The sequence below is a fragment of the Taudactylus pleione genome, unplaced genomic scaffold (genome assembly GCF_031769625.1).
Source record: "Taudactylus pleione unplaced genomic scaffold, aTauple2 ptg000242l, whole genome shotgun sequence".
NCBI lineage: Eukaryota > Metazoa > Chordata > Amphibia > Anura > Myobatrachidae > Taudactylus > Taudactylus pleione.
In genome coordinates, this window is record NW_028284644.1 from 4,161,793 (window position 1) to 4,180,897 (window position 19,105).

Consider the following 19,105-nt stretch of genomic DNA (forward strand, 5'->3'; position numbering starts at 1 on the left):
CTACTTAGCTGCGCCACAACACTTATCCTAAGTACGTAGTACACCATTTGCAAACTAAGACGCAATACTGAAGATAAAAGTAGCGCAATTAAGGAAAAAGTAGCAAGGTGTGATAAAAGTACACAAGGCAAGAATGATACAAGTGACCCTCGCCATGCATCACTAGGTTTAATTTGCGACTTTATACCAATTCCTTTGCGACTAAAAACCTAGTACACTTTTTGCGAACGAAGATGCAAGATTGAGGTAAAAGTAGCAGAGTTGAGAAAAAAAGCACGCAGCACGGAATCACGCCAGGCTTCTCGCGCTGTATGATGGAAAAGGGATATGTGCGAGGACACATCTGTAGCTATAGAGGTTTCCTCATACACGTAGCCCCAATATGTCATGCAGCGTGAGCCACCAGGTCCCGTGTGCCTCTGCTAGCTGTAAACGTCTTTCACCCAAAAATGCGACTAAGATGCACCATGAGACTGCACTGATTAATTTGATATGAGACACTTGGATATCTGTGGGCAACAGTCTGTATACGAAGCACAACGGAACTTGGTATGGAAAAAACCAAGATGCTTTGTAGCACTGTGTACACAGATTCACACTCAGTAATATCTTAGTCACATCACATTGCGACTAAGATGCACTTTCAGGAGAAAAAGACGCTTGGTGCACCTAGAGGGGCAGTTTGACGTGACTGAAGCAATAGTGTATGAGGACAGATCTGTGCATTAATCTCTCCTCTCACCTACAGCTCATAGGCGTTGATTCAGAGTTGTATGTTATTTGTACAGTAGCTGCGTCTTTGGATGCTAATGCCGTAGGAGGAGTCTTGTATAAATAGACGCCTACTACAAACTTCTGCGTTCCATAGCTGTGTCCGAGGACACAGCCAATGGATCACTCTGCGTGACCATCAGTCTCAGGATGGCCCGTGGTTTCAAGCAGCTGAAGTAAAAGGACACAGCCACTGGCTTCAGCACGCCCAGAAAACTGTAACGACATGTCCTTGTGGTCTGGGATGCTGCTAGTCACCGAATCTGCTCCACCCCCCAAATGGCCACAGTCTGTCAATCAGGCTGTGGCGTCTGGGCACTGCAAGCAAGTTCACAGGAGATCTCTCACATGCGCAGTACAGATCCTGCACATGCTCAGATCTTAACATCGGAGTTGTCAACTCTGAATCAGGCCCATAGTCCCACTAACAGCCATAAGGCTACATTCCATTCTTATCTCACCTACTGCTCAGCTCCAGTCAGTGAATGCTGCATGCAGCCAAAAGAGCTGCACAGTACATGGAGTACACATGCGTGCAAGTATCTGCCTGCATGGGTCTATTTGGTAGTAAAATGTATATTTCAAAGCATAGGGAATATCTTTTATATAAAATTCAGGCAACAGATAACTCACCCAGTATGACATGTATAAGTTACTATGGATCCAAATAAGAGCTCATCATCATTAGACTTAAAGTCTCCATTTAATACATCTGGAAGGCTTGGGCATGGCCTACCTGCAAAAGAAAGAACAGAAACGAAGGTGAATGAGACATGAAAGGTTGATGAACAAAGGAGTAAGTACACATGATGGAATCAAACCTTTGTGAAAAAACATATGACCTGTGTAACTAGAGAGTTCCAGATAGAGGTAATGGCAACAGTCTTTACAGTAAAAGCTTTATTATGGAAAATGTATCTCTGTAAACCCCCATTCAATCTAACTACCAGAGGAATGTGTGTTGTCATTTGGCACTTCGGTAAATAGTCCATTTACCTTCTATATAGATAGAATGTCATCAGATTAGGAATGAACCAAAAAAAGCAGTCTACAAAACCAGTACCCTTCATACAGCTAAAGTATCATCTGAAAACACCCTGGGATATATTATTTACTAAAGTGAGTATTTAGAAGTGAAGAAGATGTTGCCCAACCAATCAGATTCTACTAAACTATCACCTTCTAGAAGAAAATAGCTAGAATTTGATTGGTTGTTGTTATGGGTAACATCTCCACTTCTAAAAACTCACTTTAATAAATGTACCCCCCTCTCTCTTAAGTTGGGTACACACGTAAAGATTTTCTGTCCAACCATCCAACTAGTGGATTAGTTGGAATGAAAATCTGGTAACGTATGGGAGTAACTGATGATCAGCAATTTGCTCCTAAATGCCAGAAAACACATGAAAATGGTCGTTCAGACAAGTTTGTTAAATGTTTGATCTAAACAATTTGTTCAAACAACAGTTTTTGTCCATTTTCCGGCGTTTGGGAGCAAATTACTGATTGTCATTTGCTTTCATACCTTACCAGATTTTCATTCCAACCAATCAACCAGTTGGATGGTTGGACAGAAAATCTTTACGTGTGTATGCAGGTTTACACTCTTCGATCTACTACTGACATGTGCTTTGTCTCTGGTAATCACCCATCACTCCCACCTGTAAGACTTCTTCCATACTACCTCCTTCTTATAGAATTCCCTATCTCACCCGATTCTCCCATAGCCTTGAAAATCTTGAATGTGCTCTGAAAACCAAGCTTACCCTATTTCCACTTAAACTAATCACTCAAATGCACACTCACATCTGTCCCAATCTCAACTTTGAACCACGCTAATTCTGGGTACACTGGTCGAAATATCATTCAACAGAACGGCCGATATATATATATATATATATTGAAATATATATGCAGAAGCCACTGGTGACTGACATCACAACTTGGCATGTACACGTAAATGCCTGCCCAGTTTGATGTCAGGCACGGCACATCGAGCCGACGATTGGCAAGTGTGTATGCACTTACCAATCGTCAGATAGGACAGCAGATCGCCCATCTGTCACCCTACTGTGTACTCTCTTCCTATTAGAATGTAAGCTCTCTCATGAGAAGGCTCTCCGAAGCTTTGGTTTTCATATCTGCAATTATTTTGTCTGTCATGTACGCCCTATTTCCCTATTTTCCCCAATGCCCTGCGCTGTGGCGCTTTACAAAAATAAAAATAAACATTCTCCTGCCAGCTGGAAAGTTACAGTGAGGATCTACGGCAATGTGCTAGTTTTAGTAAGAGAGTGTTTACGGTGACATTTTTTGTGTAACATAGAAAACACCCACCAATTTTTGCACAAACTGACTGATTGGCTAATTATTGCTGTACTCCCATTTATTAGCCAGGAAATCATTGTTTCAACATTTTATTTTGGCAATTTATCAAAATCTACTTAACATTTGCCTGAGCTTTTGTAGTAGTGCTCATTATGCCATTAGGAATTATCGCTATACAACATGTGATCAAGCAGCCAAAAACAAAAATACAATAATAAAGAGCACTTACGTCTACAGAACGATTCTAGGGTAGTCCAGGTGGAGTCAGATAAGCAAGTTATAGTGTTTTTGATCCCAGGAATAGGAAGAAAGCCAGGCCGACAAACAAAGCTTACAGTTGAATTAATTGGAAATTCCTTTTGTTCAGCATATTGATCACTCAGCTGCGCATATATCGGGTTGATAGGAACCGTGCAGTTACCTGATGAGGACAACAACAGTAAGACTATTACCTGTAGCATACAAGAGTAAAACATTTTTGGAGATACCCTTCACTGTAAATTGTGTGTTTAATACTATTCTTAGTCATTTTAAATACTGGGAGCAGGATAGGACATTAACAAGAATAGTTATCCTAGGACATGAACTGCTAACATGAAAAAGTGCAGGTATTGTTTTGCACACAGAAGAGGCAGCCATTTGGCAGGCTGAACCCAATATTCATGAGGAATGAGTTTGTTGTTAGGAATGTTACTGTCTTAGATACATTATTCCTGCAACTCTTGCAGATTGTTACAGCATTGATACAAACTGGAGTACTGTTGTACTGAGTAAACAGCAGAGATCTTCAGAAGAGCCTCCCACCAGTGCCCTAAATACATGCTGCAGAAGATGGGGATTTTAAAAACTTCTTTCTTAATACAATCAAATCAGAGACACATTAAAGCTGGGTACAGAGTAAACGATATCTTGAACGATTTGGCCGATTCCGACACATCGGAACGACAAATCGTTCACATTGTCCAAAGGCCTGGGCTGACTAGCGGACAGATGTAATGCTTTGGCCAGGGGACCCAGTGAAAGGGTTCCTACACCCCCGCTAGAAAGAGTCCAGTGCTGATTGCGCAAATATAGGGGACCCCCTACGTCTTTTGTCCCCCGTATTTACAACACCAGGACTGGCTCTAAAAAGTCAAGTGCTGGTTGTGCTTTTAGGGGGGGTATTTTTATTTTAACACTTTACAAGCTTTTTACACACATATGCATGCACATCTCTTTGCTTACAGAAGCACTAGACTCACCATGAGTTGCAGCGAAGAAGGTAAAAAGGCATACAAGCAGAAGTGCCCAGTGATTTCTCATAGTGCTCAGAAGATATCTGTCATGAGAGGGGAAAAAAACAAAAAAAACACAACAGATTTCAGTTCTCCTTCTTAGACAAAAATAAACGTTAAACTGTGGGTCTCATTCAGACCCGCTCGCGAGCGCTGAGCGCTCGTAAGCGGGTCGATGTTTCCCAAATGCGCATGACGGAGGCGCCTCCGTCGTGCGCATGCGCGAGATCCGAATAACGACGGGGTAGCCGTCGTTATGGGTCTCGCACCAAAGGGGGCGTGCTGTTGATGGTGATTGACAGCACGCCCCCTTTGGTGGGCGTGCCGGGGGCGTGGCTGCCCAGACGGAGGCGTTCCCATGGCTCTGATAGAGCCAAAATCACTCCAGGGCTTGCGGCAGACGAGACCCTACTGCAAGGGTCTCGTCGCAAGCCCGATGGTCACGATGGTCTTGACCATTGCGACCATCATCATGGACGCTCGCATAAGCTCGGGCAGCACAGACGGTGTAATGGTTAGCATTACTGCCTCACAGCACTGAGGTCATGGGTTCAATTCCCACTACGGCCCTAACTGTGTGGAGTTTGTATTTTCTCCCTGTGTTTGCGTGGGTTTCCTCTGGGTACTCCGGTTTCCTCCCACACTCCAAAAATATACTGGTAGGTTAATTGGCTGCCCACAAAATTGACCATAGTGTGTATGTGCGTGTGGTAGGGAATATAGATTGTAAGCTCCACTGGGGCAGGGACTGATGTGAATGGTAAGATATTCTCTGTAAAGCGCTGCGGAATATGTGTGCGCTATATAAATAACTGGTAATAAATAAATAATAAATAAGCTGTGGGTGGTAACCCACAGCTATGCGAGCGTCCACGAGGCCGCCTCGCAAAAAAATAATAAAAAAAACACGCCCTGATTCAGAGCGGGCGCTCGTCCAGAGCGTCCGGCTCTGAATCAGGCCCTGTATCCCTGCAAAGCTGGCTAAGGTCCCAACTGTACATTTAAAAGAAAAATAAAAGGTGAAAGCATCTAGGTAAAGAGGAGACAGTGAGCATATTAAAAGCAAAGGTTTCCACAGAAGTGTGGCTCATGCAAATAACTAATGAGCATTGCAAAGGCCAAGCATACAATGCTGATCTGTCTAGCTTGCCTATAGTTATGGTTAGTGTGGCAATAAGGGGTTATCATAGCCAGATTGTGGTGCAAAGATACATATCAAATCAGGATATATGTATGTCTGAGTTAAGTGGTACAGAAAGCCCACGGAGTACAGAGCATTTAAGGAAGGCAATATGGTCAGATGAATAATCTCTTCAACATGTTCAATAAAATGAAAATGCACATGTGGTACCAACGAAAACAGCCTTGAGTGATTGTTTCCAACAGTGAAGTGTTCTGTTGGACCTGTAATGTTGCGCAGTGCATTTTCCTGGCATGGTTTGGGAGCAGTCATACCATTAGAAGGTCAGGTCAGTACTTAACGGTACCAAGTGATATAATCTGTATCTATGTTGCTGTATTTATTTTCTTAAAGAGGGTTGTCTTCCAGGACCATTCTGGAAGACAAGTGTGGATGCCCAATAGTTTGCTGAAAATGACAATATTTTAAAGACTGTCATTTAGTTTACTGATGATATGCAACACTGAGCATGGGTAGGGTAGTGACTTGACAGTAAAATCAACCAGATGTGCAGCTAGCATTACAAAAATTACATGTAGCAGACAAAAATGAATGAACAAATAAATAAAATGGAAACTTAAGGCATCACTTAATGGACATCAGTGTTCTCCCCAGAAAATTTGGGGAGTGCCGGGCGGTAGTTGTTTCTCGCAGGGTGGTGCGCCCGCAAAAAATTGCCAGGGGAGAACATTGTGTTGTAATAGGGATGCGGTCAATACCCCGACCGTGTGGATTCCGGCACTCAGAATACATCAGATTGACACTCTTGTCCATGATATGACACATTTGTCTACATTGGGCTCGATGCAAAGATCGACAAAATTGGGTGTATGCGTTCCCACAGTGCTGGGATATTTCAAAATGCATATATTGGCACACATGTTGCGTTCTTTAAGTGCTTCTGTCTCTACTGGGTATTGTCAAAGTAAATGGTATTTCTATTACAAATCAAAATTTGATAAATCATTACAAAACTGCTAAAGTAATATTAACCAGGTTGTATTGTTCAGCGAACATAAAAATTTGATTTGTTTTATAACTTTTCACACAGATTACTTAGTAACAAATTTCAATTGTGCAATGCTCCATGGCAACTGATCAGCATTTAGATTTGATCAACTAAGGGAAGGATACACATTGAAATACAGATGTGTCCACATACACCTTACTACCTTGCTCGTGAAACAGCCTTTCTAGCCACGCCATGCCGTGACTCGGTAGTGCAGAGCGTCTTTTTGTGAGACTTTTTACCTTCAAATGTGTCTTATTCACAAATCGGTGTCAATAGGATGCACAAGCAGCTTCTGACACTGACATAGCGTTTCACACTTTACAGCTACTTTGCGACTTTTACAGTCAAATGCGTCTTATTCGTACAAAGACGCTCTGCGCTGCCGAGTCGCACAGCGCTTACGCGCTATGTTTAACGTGACTTGTAGTGCATGGAGGTAAAATGTATGTGGACACATCTGTAGGAGTCTAAATGGTTGCTAGGAGCAAGAGTAGCAGCACAATGACGACTTGTGTGCGCTGTTTATCAACTGCCAAAATGTAGCATTTAGCTACCAACTTCATGTTACATGATGCCAAAAATACACTGTTCTAAATATATACTTTGTGGATTGACATATATTCATTACACACCAGATAACATCTATCAACTTTAAGAACTATGAGAGTTCTGTCCCAGTTATCCCTGCAATTAGGGTACAATCACCACTGCCGCCACAGCATAAAATATTCTCCCCTTGACAATGTCAGACTTTTTAGAAGTCATAGTAATCTGTTAGTTTCTGTCAATGTTTGTGCTAGAAACAAACTCCATCTAACATCGATACTTTGAGGGATCAGGTACAGCATGGTCAATTCTGAGTACTCCCAAACTGTGGCATTGCATCACACAGTGGCAGAGAGTCTGCCGATTGCACATGCGCTTGGTGTCGAGCCACTAGGAATGTGGGGGTCAGAGCAGGTACTAAGCCAAGAACATAATTGGGGCCACAAACAGATTTTGGTTAGACTAGCTTAGTTTATATATATTAAGCAAAGTCATAAAGAGCACAGGTCAGTAGAAGTCATAACATGTTACCATTCCAAGCTTATCATGGAGGAGAAATGTTGAAGAGGGTAAAGTAATACGACACATTGTAGCACAAAATTGGTGCGGAAGAGACCTTTCCCAGATGGCCAGTGTACATTACCAAGTCCACTGACCCATATAGAGCCCATTCTCTGTCAGCCCAGTATATTATACCTAGTACCTGGTGATAAGAAGCCCAGTTCCTAGTAGCCAGTACACAAAATACTGATCTAACCAAAAACTTCCCTTTCGGTCTCCTTCTGAGATCTGCTAAATGGAAATGTACTGCCAAAGTCAAAACAATTGAGAGGTATACAGATAATCTGGATTATGCACAAAGGGGAGAATTCAATTAAATGTGATGTTGAATAGCGTCAGGAAGGAGTTCCCGGAGCTTTTCAATTGGCCGTGCTGTTAACCCTGACGAGGATTTCTGCTCGCACCCTCCTGAAGTGCGAGCGTATATCAGACTAAACTAGTGCCACAATGCTGGTTTCAGGCTTAGTGCTTGAGCCAATAGCATCGCGGCCGGCATTTAAGATAGAGAATAAGTGTTACCGCGACTATCTGCCATTAGGTGCAGTGACCTGCATCTCCCAACTTAAATTTGGGGCATGATGGGGACAAATTAATAGCTCCGGTAACTTATTCCCAACGCTATTCAACATAGTTTTTAATTGAATTGCTCCCAAATACTATGAAAGCTGCATGCACACTTTCAAATTAGACAAGATTGGGTTACCATTGCATTGAAAATGTAGTCATAGGGTCATATTCAATTACAGGCAACGAACTTTTCATGGAGATAAAGTATCGGGCGCGTGCCCAAGTATCCCAGTATTAAATTTGGAATCGCCAAAAACGGGACACGGCGGAAAGGCAAGTAGAGAAAAGTCTGTTACTTTTGGGGAAATCAGCCTGTCACCCCCCAAAAGATGGTCTGACATTGGGATTCACTATGGGTACCCCCGAATTACCTTCAGCACGGCATTTGGGGTTTTTAAATGGTCTCAACAGATGTTTTTTTGCACCTTTGAGATAGTGGTGAAGCAATATTTTTTTTTCAAAAATAACTAGTCCCATCAAATTTGGGGTGCAAGCATATTTTTAAGTCTCTAAAGTGAACTTTAAAATTATTTAAAAATCCACCTGCCGCAATCAAAAGAAAAAAATAAATACCTGCCGCATACTTGGGGACCCCCAATTTTTTTTTTGGCCCCCAAAACGAAACCACTTTTTTTGAGGTGTCCTATTACACTTTACATTTTTTTTTTTACCCAGATTACTTTTAGGGGACATTCCAAGGGGCGCAGGGTACTTTTTAAGTCTGCACCCCAAAACCCAAATTCTGCACTTTTTATCGCCAGCTTTTGTATGGTGCAAAGTTATCCCCAGTTTTTGACAAAGACTTTCCGCACCTGTGACAAAAGTCTTTGAAATTGAATATGGGGAAAAGTGAAAATGGTGAAAATGACGTCATCAGCAATAAATTATCACAGATAACAGGTTTTCGCAGCCTAATTGAATATAGCCCTAAGTCTCCTGGACACTCTCATAAAATGATGTTTAACATTGCTTGTATTGTATGGTTTTGTTTTAATTGTGTCTATGAATTTCACGTCTATAGCACAATTAGTCACCAGTTGAGGTTGCAATCATTGATATTAATGTGTAAACATATCTCTTTTGTATACTGTTAGCTGTGTAATATGCCTTCTGACTACACGCAGACATCCCACAGAGTTGTATCCTGCTTTAGCAGACAAACTGAAGCCACCCACGCATGTAAGCTGAGGACTGTGGATGTCTATTGCCAGACGGAAACACATTTCAACATGTAGGCTTGGTCTAACAAAAACCTGAACTAATGCCACACCATAGGGGGAACGCAAGAGGGGACTAAAGACGTAAGGCAGAAAGAGCGTCTCTCCTGGACAGTGCTGATGTGGAGTTATAGGTTCAGCTGCAAGTATATAGTGGAGTATCCATGGACCCTATTGCTCCTATTCAGTACCACGTGGGTAGAGGATTGAAGATCATGAAGATCATGGCTCAGCAGTATGAATTGTGCATCGAAGTGACTGAGATGAAAACACTGGTGAGGTATAGGGGTATGTAATTTGCAATGGTCAAAATTTTTGCTATTATCATGTCTTTTCTGTTTATATGTATTGACCCATTCTTCCCATTTAGAGATATCAGGAAAATTAGGGACAATGCATACAGCTAACCTACGGGAAGCCAGTTGACACACAGGGCAAAGAGCTTTACTAACAAGGCTGCCATCCAAGCTATTACACTTGGTCTCTCAAACACATTTAATTTAATACATAACGTGTCAATTTGCAAACATGAAATTAGCATAAATAAAGAAACAAAGTTATAAAATGAAACTTTACCCCAATTTTGGAGAACTGTATAAAAATAAGATGGAAAATCACAAATATATTCTACACACAGATGTATATGAAAAAAAAAAAAAAAAACTACGATACCTAGCTGATTCCCATGATCAAAGTAACATTAAAAAAAAAAAAAAAACAGTTTTTTATAACCCAACACCTTTCATCTGGTTCAAATGTTGGACCCTCACCCTTTTCTATCCAGCAATATCCAAATATGGACCATATTCAGATAAACTATGGTGGAGATGTATCAAGCAGTGTAAAGAGAAGTGGACAAATGGAGAAGTTGCCCACAGCAAATAATCAGCTTCTACCTATAATTTTATAGAATGTACTTGATAAATGCTAAGCTGGCTCACTGCTATGGGCAACTTCTCCACTAAACTGCTTGATAAATCTCCCTCTATATTTTTTACTTTGATGTACGGTGTGACCAGATGACCTCACTCCACCAGGCACTCTTGATTTGTGCAGGAGGTTACTCTTCCTTGAGAAACCTAAGTGGGCTTACTTAGTCACTCAGAGTATAGGGATTCCTTCTCACATCAGCAATAGTCTGTTATGGACTCCTAATCACTGCATCGTATGTAGGTAACTCGCTGCCACCACCAGTCTCCAACCACCAGTACATGGAACAGCTTACTTATTGGAATTTGTGGTTATACTGCTGCATTACAACCTGTATGATGTAGGCCAGTGTTGGCTAACCTTGACACTCCAGCTGTTGTGGAACTATATATCCCAGCATGCCCTGCCACAGATTTGGCATGCCCTAATAGCAAAACTGTAGCAGTGCATGCTGGGTTATGTAGTTCCATAACCGCTGTAGTGTCAAGGTTAGCCAACACTGATGTAGGCTAATTCCCCACTGGCCCCTTCCTATGGACCACTGTTGTGCTTGGCAGCAACAGCTGGCTTGAGTTTGGAAACACTGGGCCCAACCTCAGTACAACTAAAAACCGTTCAGTGGGCCTGATTCAGAGCCGGATGCTCTGACCAGAGCACTCGCTCTGAATCAGGGCCCTCCTACCTAAACTTCGAGCGGCCTCTTGGACGCTCGCATAGCTGTGGGTTACCACCCACAGCTTATGCGAGCGTCCATGATGATGATGGTCGCGATGGTCAAGACCATCGCGACCATCGGGCTTGCGACGAGACCCTTGCGGTAGGGTCTCGTCGCCGCAAGCCCTGGAGTGATTTTGGCTCTATCAGAGCCAAAATCAGTCCCACTGACATCACTAGTGATGTCGGTGGGGCCGGACCCAGACGGTAGGTGTTCCCATGGGAACGCCTCCGTCTGGCAGCCACGCCCCCGGCATGCCCACCAAAGGGGGTGTGCTGTCATCGACAGCACGCCCCCTGTGGTGCGAGACCCCGAGCGACTGCTACCCCGTCGCTCGCTGTGTCTCGCGCATGCGCACGACGGAGCTCCCTCCATCGTGCGCATGCGCATTTGGGTACCATCGACCCGCTTGCGAGCGTCCTGCGCTCGCGAGCGGGTCTGAATGAGACCCTGTGTTTGGTGATTAACTAGTGGTAACTGTATACAAGCAGATGCAGGTGTTTTCCTGAAGCAACATGTTTACTAGCTCCAGATGTCTTATATAGGCCTGCCCATGACCAATCCCAGGTGATCCAAGTTTGGAAAGGAGAAGAGGGTCCCTGCAAAACTTATTTCCAGTGACTCTGCTGCAGGACATAATTCTCCTTCTGGCCAAAAATGAGCTCCAGATGTAGACAGCCAGACTCTGGGACAAAAGTCCCCATGCTACAGAGCTGGAGCTCTCCAGAGCAGCTGCGAGCTCTTACTGCATCTCCAGGTATAAATCTGACACAGGAGCCCGCAGAAGGAGGCCCTACAACAGAGTACTTTATGTATCAGCCGGTTGAAGTCACTTTGGGGTGACTACAGCCACCCCTTCATGGCGCAATCCCCCACTGGACATGTGTGACCCCTAGAGAACTATCAAATGTTCCGGAACATACAGATTCTGGTGGAGGGGCTCCCAATCCCGTAGACCACCAGGTAAGACAAAACAATTTGGAACATCATCTGTGACTGATGCACAGGCACCAGGTGCTATTCAAAGTATTGGAGTGTGTGTGTTATATAACACACAAATAGATCCTCATACACCTAGTCACAATAAACCATGCAGTGTGTGACAGCTGGCGCAAAAGAGGCTCGAGGTCCCATGCATCTTTTTCACCTAAAATTGCATCTTAGGGCCTTATTCAATTAGTTTCGCACCAGCGATAAAGTTTCGCCTGCTGGACTTTTCACCTACATCACGTATTTTAGCAGCGGAAACTTATCGTGTGCGCCCCCGCTATTCGCTGTATTCAATTCCAAAAGACGCAAAAACGGAGACACTCAAAGTCCGAACAGGCGAATAATGGTATCAGAATCGGGGAAATCAGCCTGTACCCCGCAAAAAAATGCAGAAACATTGGGGATCAATGTAGTAGTGCCTGATTAACCCTAATAAAACTGTTTGGGGTGCTTAAGTTCGCACAATTGCCACTTATTAGCGTCTTTGCACAATTGGTGAAGAATAGCATAGAGCAGTATTTTTGGTGAAAATAAGTAGTCCTGTAAAATTTGGGGTACCTGAAAATGGGTGCTAGCATCTTTTAATATCTCTAAAGTGGACTTAAATAAAGTAAAATTCCACCCCCAAAAATGCACCTGCAATCCCAAAACACTTGACCCCTTCTTAGTGCACCACCAGAACCTTATTTTGCTAGTTTGCGAACTTGTCTGCCCATCTTACACTTTTTCACCGCCAAAGTGCTTTTTGGGGGTGTTCTTAAGGGTTTGTTTATTTTACTTTTTTGACGCAGTTGTCCATTGGGGGGCTGTCCCAAAGGTTCTGAGTGGTTTCCCCAATTTGCACCCCCAAACAAAAATGTTGCACTTCTTTTCTCCACCTATTCAGAGGCGTATCTTTTTCGCCTATAACACTGCATTGAGTTTCCGCGCACACGAAAAGTCGCAATCGGTGAAACTTTTTTGCAGATCGCAGCTTTACGCTTCTAATTGAATACGGGCCTAAGTCAGAAACGGATGCGCCAGACAGCTTCACAAAATTTGATGTGCATATCTGGGCGTGCACAACACAAATGACTAATTTCTTTTTTTCTGCTTCCCTCCCAACTTAGAATGAGCAAGTATTACACGCTGTTATTTTTGTTTGTATTAAACCACCATGGAGATGTGATGCAAGATTAAAAAGAATGTTAACAAGTCAAGTCATAGACACACATATAAGCTGTTTATTTATTATTCTGGTATGCTCACATTTTTTCTGTTTAAATGCGAAACACTGAATTTGTACAATACTACACACTAGATGGAGCTATTTCACTTCCAGTGTCCCAATTACACACACAAAATTATATACAGTATATGTAGGATTGGGCACTCCAAAAATCATATACAATGATGGGTGCCAGTAGTGTTGTTGATATTGATGAAAGCAAGAAGTATGGCACTCTAGAATAAGTTTAAAGTTTGAAAAAGGGCACAGAGTTGCCTGAAACATTGGTTTCTTCATCGATGTTCAAATAAACACTTTGGTGTTTAAACTTAAGCAGCCCATACACGGTACGTTTTTTGTACAATTGCAATCAATTGTGCACATCGTGTGTTTATGTCCATTTACGATGTGCATCCCCGCCGTCGTAGAGCTGGCAAAACCATAAGATTGCGATCTATCATGTACAATGTGATACATATGCATATGGGGATCATAGGATCTTAACAATCATTCGTATACCATTTTGACCACATCGTATGTAGAATTTCAAGGGAAATCGTACAACACATTGTGACGTTTCTTAATCGCACAGTGTATGGCCGGCATTATAGTGCAGTAGTTAACTTTAATATAAGTTCTGTTGTCAAACACATCTGGGGTTCAACAGGCTCAAGCCCATCCATTTGTTCAAAAGCCATTGCGATTAATCCTGGTGCCCCATGATCACATTGCCTGCATATATGCCTAATCAGGAAACACTATGCCCATAGTAGGGATAGTTAATAATCAATTTAAAACAGACAAAATCTGAAATATAGCTAGGTTGTCAACTTAACCCAATGATATCCTATAAACTTGTTTCACAATCGCTAAATGCATGTGCCACAGAGCAAATATCATCCACAAGTGTGACTGACCATGACCAGTTTGATTGCCATTTACCTGATAATTCTATTACTGTGTCAGAGAAACGAACAAAACAAGAATACAAAAGGGGACTTACACAAGGTCTTAACAAAGAAAAAAAAATAATGCAGCTAAGCTGGCTCAGTGTGCCATGCCAAATCAACCTACTAGAATGATTAAAATACAAATAGTGTTTTGGGGGCTGATTCTGAGCCGCATGTAAAGTGGCCGTAGTTGCGGGCAGCCACAGAATCCTGATTCACTACTTCATGCGAATGCCAGTATCCATTCAACTAATGCAGGTGATTGTACGTGTGCAAGCAGAAGCCCTGGCCGCCCATTGATTTTTACACCACCTGCCACAACCGTCGTCATTAGGATAAGCATTTGCACCAGTCCCATGCTTGGTACATCTTTAACAGGCTTCCTTTCCCCATACGCATGATTCAGAATCGCACAGAGCTATTGATATATGCCCACAACACTCCTATATATAAGCCAGAGTGATTATGTGTGAGTGCAGTGTCACTTGCCCCGAAACACCCTATTTCACAGGAAGGAAGATTTGGCCAAGTTCAGTATATCTTATACCTCATAGTCCCTGGGGGCACAGCATACCCTATAGTGCGTGGTCCCTGGTGGCACAGCGTACCCTGTAGTGCGTGGACCCTGGTGACACAGCGTACCCTATAGTGCATGGACCCTGGTGGCACAGCAAACCTTATAGTGCGTGGTCCCTGGTGTTACAGCGTACCCTACAGTGTTTGGTCCCTGGTGGCACAGCGTACCCTATACTCCGTAGTCCCTAGAGGCACAGTGTGACCTTAACTGTGTCATTCCTGGTGGCATAATAAAGTTATTACAATTTCCTCTCCTGCACAACTCCGGCAGCTAAATAGAATTCACCAGAACATATGAAGCTGATCGCCACAAGCCACTGTTCTCCGCGGAAGCTGATCTAGGAGCATAGGGTTGATGCTAGATCCAAGTTTCACTTTAGACCTAACCATGAGCATAGCACTGTGAGGGATCAGAAAGTAACCCCCCTCACTTTAGCCTCGGAACACATCGGATGTTCTGTATGGAACGTTACTAAATTTCTATTACATATGCACCCATTCCATACGGCATAAAACGTATAATAATCAGCTGAGCGCTCGGCCCTTACCTCAGTGTACGCCGCTTCCGGGTCTTGTAGTCTGAGCTGCACTGACTTTACTCCAGGGAAACTCCGCAGTAATGAGACAGCGCTGAGAACTGCCAGCGACAGTATATCATAGTGTCCGGGCACACCCTCTGTGCAGCCACTGAGTCACTCCATGACCAATGATCACAGGGTGCAGCTTAGCTAAAAACACAAATGACTATCCGGGTTCCATTTCTACTTGATCTTGGGCTCCATCAAAATGTCTTCTGTTGTTGATTGAATGTTGATTTCCCTCTCCTCTTTCCTGATTTACGTAATTATACTTACTTGCAACATATTGGTTAAAAGAGTAACGTTACTAGACTGATAGGCAGTGAGTTTCATATTGATCTGTGCACTGCATATTAGAAGTTTCCTCTGAATAAGTTTTTTTATATGTATTTGAAAAGAAAATGATCATAAAATGCATTTGCAAGTCAACACCATTAACCACTTAAGTGACACATTTTTTTTCCAAAAACCGCTCAGAAATTGTCTTTTTTTTTTATGACTGAATTAGGTCAAGAACATCTTTTTAAAACGTATCCAACACAATTTTATTACATTTTTTTTTTTTTTTTAAAACCCTGTATACCATAAAAATTGCAAATTTGACTGATGGGTTCAACTATCTATTGTTTGAGGCCACAGCCACCGATGTTTTCTTAACATCGGTTCACAAACCATCGATGGTCCCACACCCCTGCTGGACCTCTCCACACCCCGCCGCTGGAACCCTTTGCACCCAGCCATGGATGCCACTGAACTCCCATACGCAAGCCGGACCCAACGTATTGTAAATACTGAAAAACATCCCATATCCGAAATGCTTCTGGTCCCGAGCATTTCTGATATGGAAAACTCAACGGCGTCAGGAAAATGACAGGCGTCTAGATTTTAGCCCCCTGTCATTTAACCCTAGGCGGGATAGAGGATTCGGGAAGCCGGCGGCCGGTGTTGCGGCCGCCGGCTTCCTAAACGTATCCCATTTTAAAACCCCCAGGAGACGTCTGTTGGACAAAGCAGACTAGAAATGTCGGCTTTTGTGAAAAGCCGGAATGGGTCCTGGGGGTGTGGATGTGAAGAGAGGGAGGGCTCCATCCACAGGCCACTCCGAGTGTTGGACCTTTCAGCCTGGTAGCAGGTCATTAGGGCTTGCACGTGGAAATGGCTGTGATAAGCTAGGTTTACTTGTGGCTGAGTGTCTTACACCTGGGAGAGCAGTCCCTCAGGTTAGCTTGCTCTGAGACACTGTTTGATTAAAACCCATGACTGGAGTGCTGTTTCCTGGCTGCTGTGTGTAAAGAGGTGTCCATCTACCCCAGGAGAGGGACTCCCTATCATATCACAATATATATATATCTATATATATATATATATACATATATATATATACATAGGTAGATACATTACCGTTCAAAAGTTTGGGGTCACCGAGACAATTTTGTGTTTTACATGAAAACTGACTTCTATTTATCAAATGAGATGCAAAATGAATAGAACATATAGTCAAGATAAGAGATTATGATTTCTATTTGAAATAATAATTTTGTCCTTCAAACTTTGCTTTCATCAAAGAATGCTCCTTTTGCAGCAATTACAGCATTGCAGACCTTTGGTATTTTAGCTGTTAATTTGTTGAGGTAATCTGAAGAAATTTCACCCCACGCTTCTTGAAGCACCTCCCACAAATTGGATTGGCTTGATGGGCACTTCTTGCATACCATACAGTCAAGCTGCTCCCACAACAGCTCAATGGGGTTGAGATTCTAGTGACTGCGCTGGCCGCTCCATTACAGACAGAATGCCAGCTGCCTGACTCTTCCCTAAATGCATAATTTGGAGGTGTGCTTTGGGTCATTGTCCTGTTGGAGGAGGAAATTGGCTCCAATCAAGCGCTGTCCACGGGGTATGGCATGGCATTGCAAAATAGAGTGATAGCCTTCCTTAATCAAAATCCCTTTTACCTTGTACAAATCTTCCACTGTACCAGCACCAAGCAGCCCCAGACCATCACATTACATCCACCATGTTTGACAGATGGCGTCAGGCACTCTTCCAGCATTTTTTCACTTATTCTGCGTCTCACAAATGTTTTTCTGTGTGATCCAAACACGTCAAACTTTGATTCGTCTGTCCATAACACTTTTTTCCAATCTTCCTCTGTCCAATGTCTGTGTTCTTTTGCCCATATTAATCTTTTCCTTTTATTGGCCAGTCTCAGATATGGCTTTTTATTTGCCAATCTGCCTAGAAGGCCAGCATCCCGGAGTCACCTCTTCACTGTAGACATTGACATTGGTGTTTTACAGGTACCATTTAATGAAGCTGCGAGTTGAGGACTTGTGAGGCATCTATTTCACAAACTAAAGACTCGAATGTACTTGTCTTCTTGCACAGTTGTGCATCGGGGCCTCCCACTACTCTTTCTACTCTGGTTAGGGAATGTTTGTGCTGTTCTCTGAAGGGAGTAGTACACACCGTTGTAGGAAATGTTCAGTTTCTTGGCAATTTCTCACATGGAATAGCCTTCATTTCTAAGAACAAGAATAGCCTGTCGAGTTTCTCATGAAAGTTCTCTTTTTCTGGCCATTTGGAGAGTATAATCAAACCCACAACTGTGATGCTCCAGATACACAACTAGCTCAAAGGAAGGCCAGTTTTATAGCTTCTCTAATGAGCAAACCCATTTTCAGCTGTGCTAACATAATTGCACAAGGGTTTTCTAATCATCCATTAGTCTTCTAACGCGCTTAGCAAACACAATGTACCATTAGAACACTGGAGTGATATATGCTGGAAATGGGCCTCTATACACTTATGTAGATATTCTTTTAAAAACCAGACGTTTGCAGCTAGTATAGTCATTTACCACATTAACAATGTATAAAGTGTATTTCTGATTAATTTAATGTTATCTTCATTGACAAAAACAGTGCTTTTCTTTCAAAAATAAGGAAATTTCTAAGTGACCCCTTTTGAACGGTAGTATATATATACAGTATATATATATATATATATATATATATATATATAGATATATATATATATATGTATAGTAACTGGTTATTTCATACAGTTTTTAAACATTTATTATTTCAATTAAAGATATAAAATATATATAAATCCTATTTCTTATATGTGTGTGTGTATATATATATATATATATATATATATATATATATATATTAGGGGTGTGCACCCGCCACTTTTCGTGTTTTGGTTTTGGATCTGGATCTTTCTTCGTGTTTTGGATCTGGATTGGTTTTGCCAAAACCACCCTTCCGTGTTTTGGGTTCTGGGTTTTGTGTTTTGGATCTGTATTTTTTTTTTAAAAAGCATAAAAACAGCTAAAATCACAGAATGTGTTGGTTTTTCTGCTCCTATGCTATTATTAACCTCAATAACCTTAATTTCCACTAATTTCCAGTCTATTCTGAACACCTCACACCTCACAATAGTGTTTTTATGTCCAAAAGGTTGCACCGAGGTAGCTGGATGACTATGCTAAGCGACACGAGTGGACAGCACAAACACGTGACCCATCTAGGAGTGATACTGCAGTGGCAGACAGGATGGCAGTTTGAAAAACTAGGCCCCAAACTGTACATAATGCAAAGAAAAAAAAGAGGTGCAAGATGGAATTGTACTTGGGCCCTCCCACCCTTATGTTGTATAAACAAGACATGCACACTTTAACAAAGCAATCATTTCA

At 42.4% G+C, this 19,105-nt stretch overlaps 1 protein-coding gene across 6 annotated transcripts in view; it reads right to left on the minus strand.

The window, feature by feature from the left end:
• LOC148516720 (membrane cofactor protein-like) overlaps positions 1–15,554 on the minus strand; it is a 62,955-nt gene extending 47,401 nt beyond the window's left edge. For 2 of the 6 annotated variants that reach the window (XM_088479586.1, XM_088479584.1), the window contains exons 1-4: positions 15,373–15,554; positions 4,341–4,417; positions 3,329–3,520; positions 1,405–1,507 (exon numbers count right to left, since the gene is read on the minus strand). In XM_088479586.1, the coding sequence (XP_088335712.1) occupies positions 1,405–1,507; positions 3,329–3,520; positions 4,341–4,401 (356 nt within the window). In that variant the 5' untranslated portion in view covers positions 4,402–4,417; positions 15,373–15,554. The remainder of the gene's footprint in view (positions 1–1,404; positions 1,508–3,328; positions 3,521–4,340; positions 4,418–15,372) is intronic. The other 4 variants (XM_088479589.1, XM_088479587.1, XM_088479585.1 and 1 more) reach the window with 3 other exon arrangements.
• Between the last annotated feature and the right edge of the window lie 3,551 nt (positions 15,555–19,105).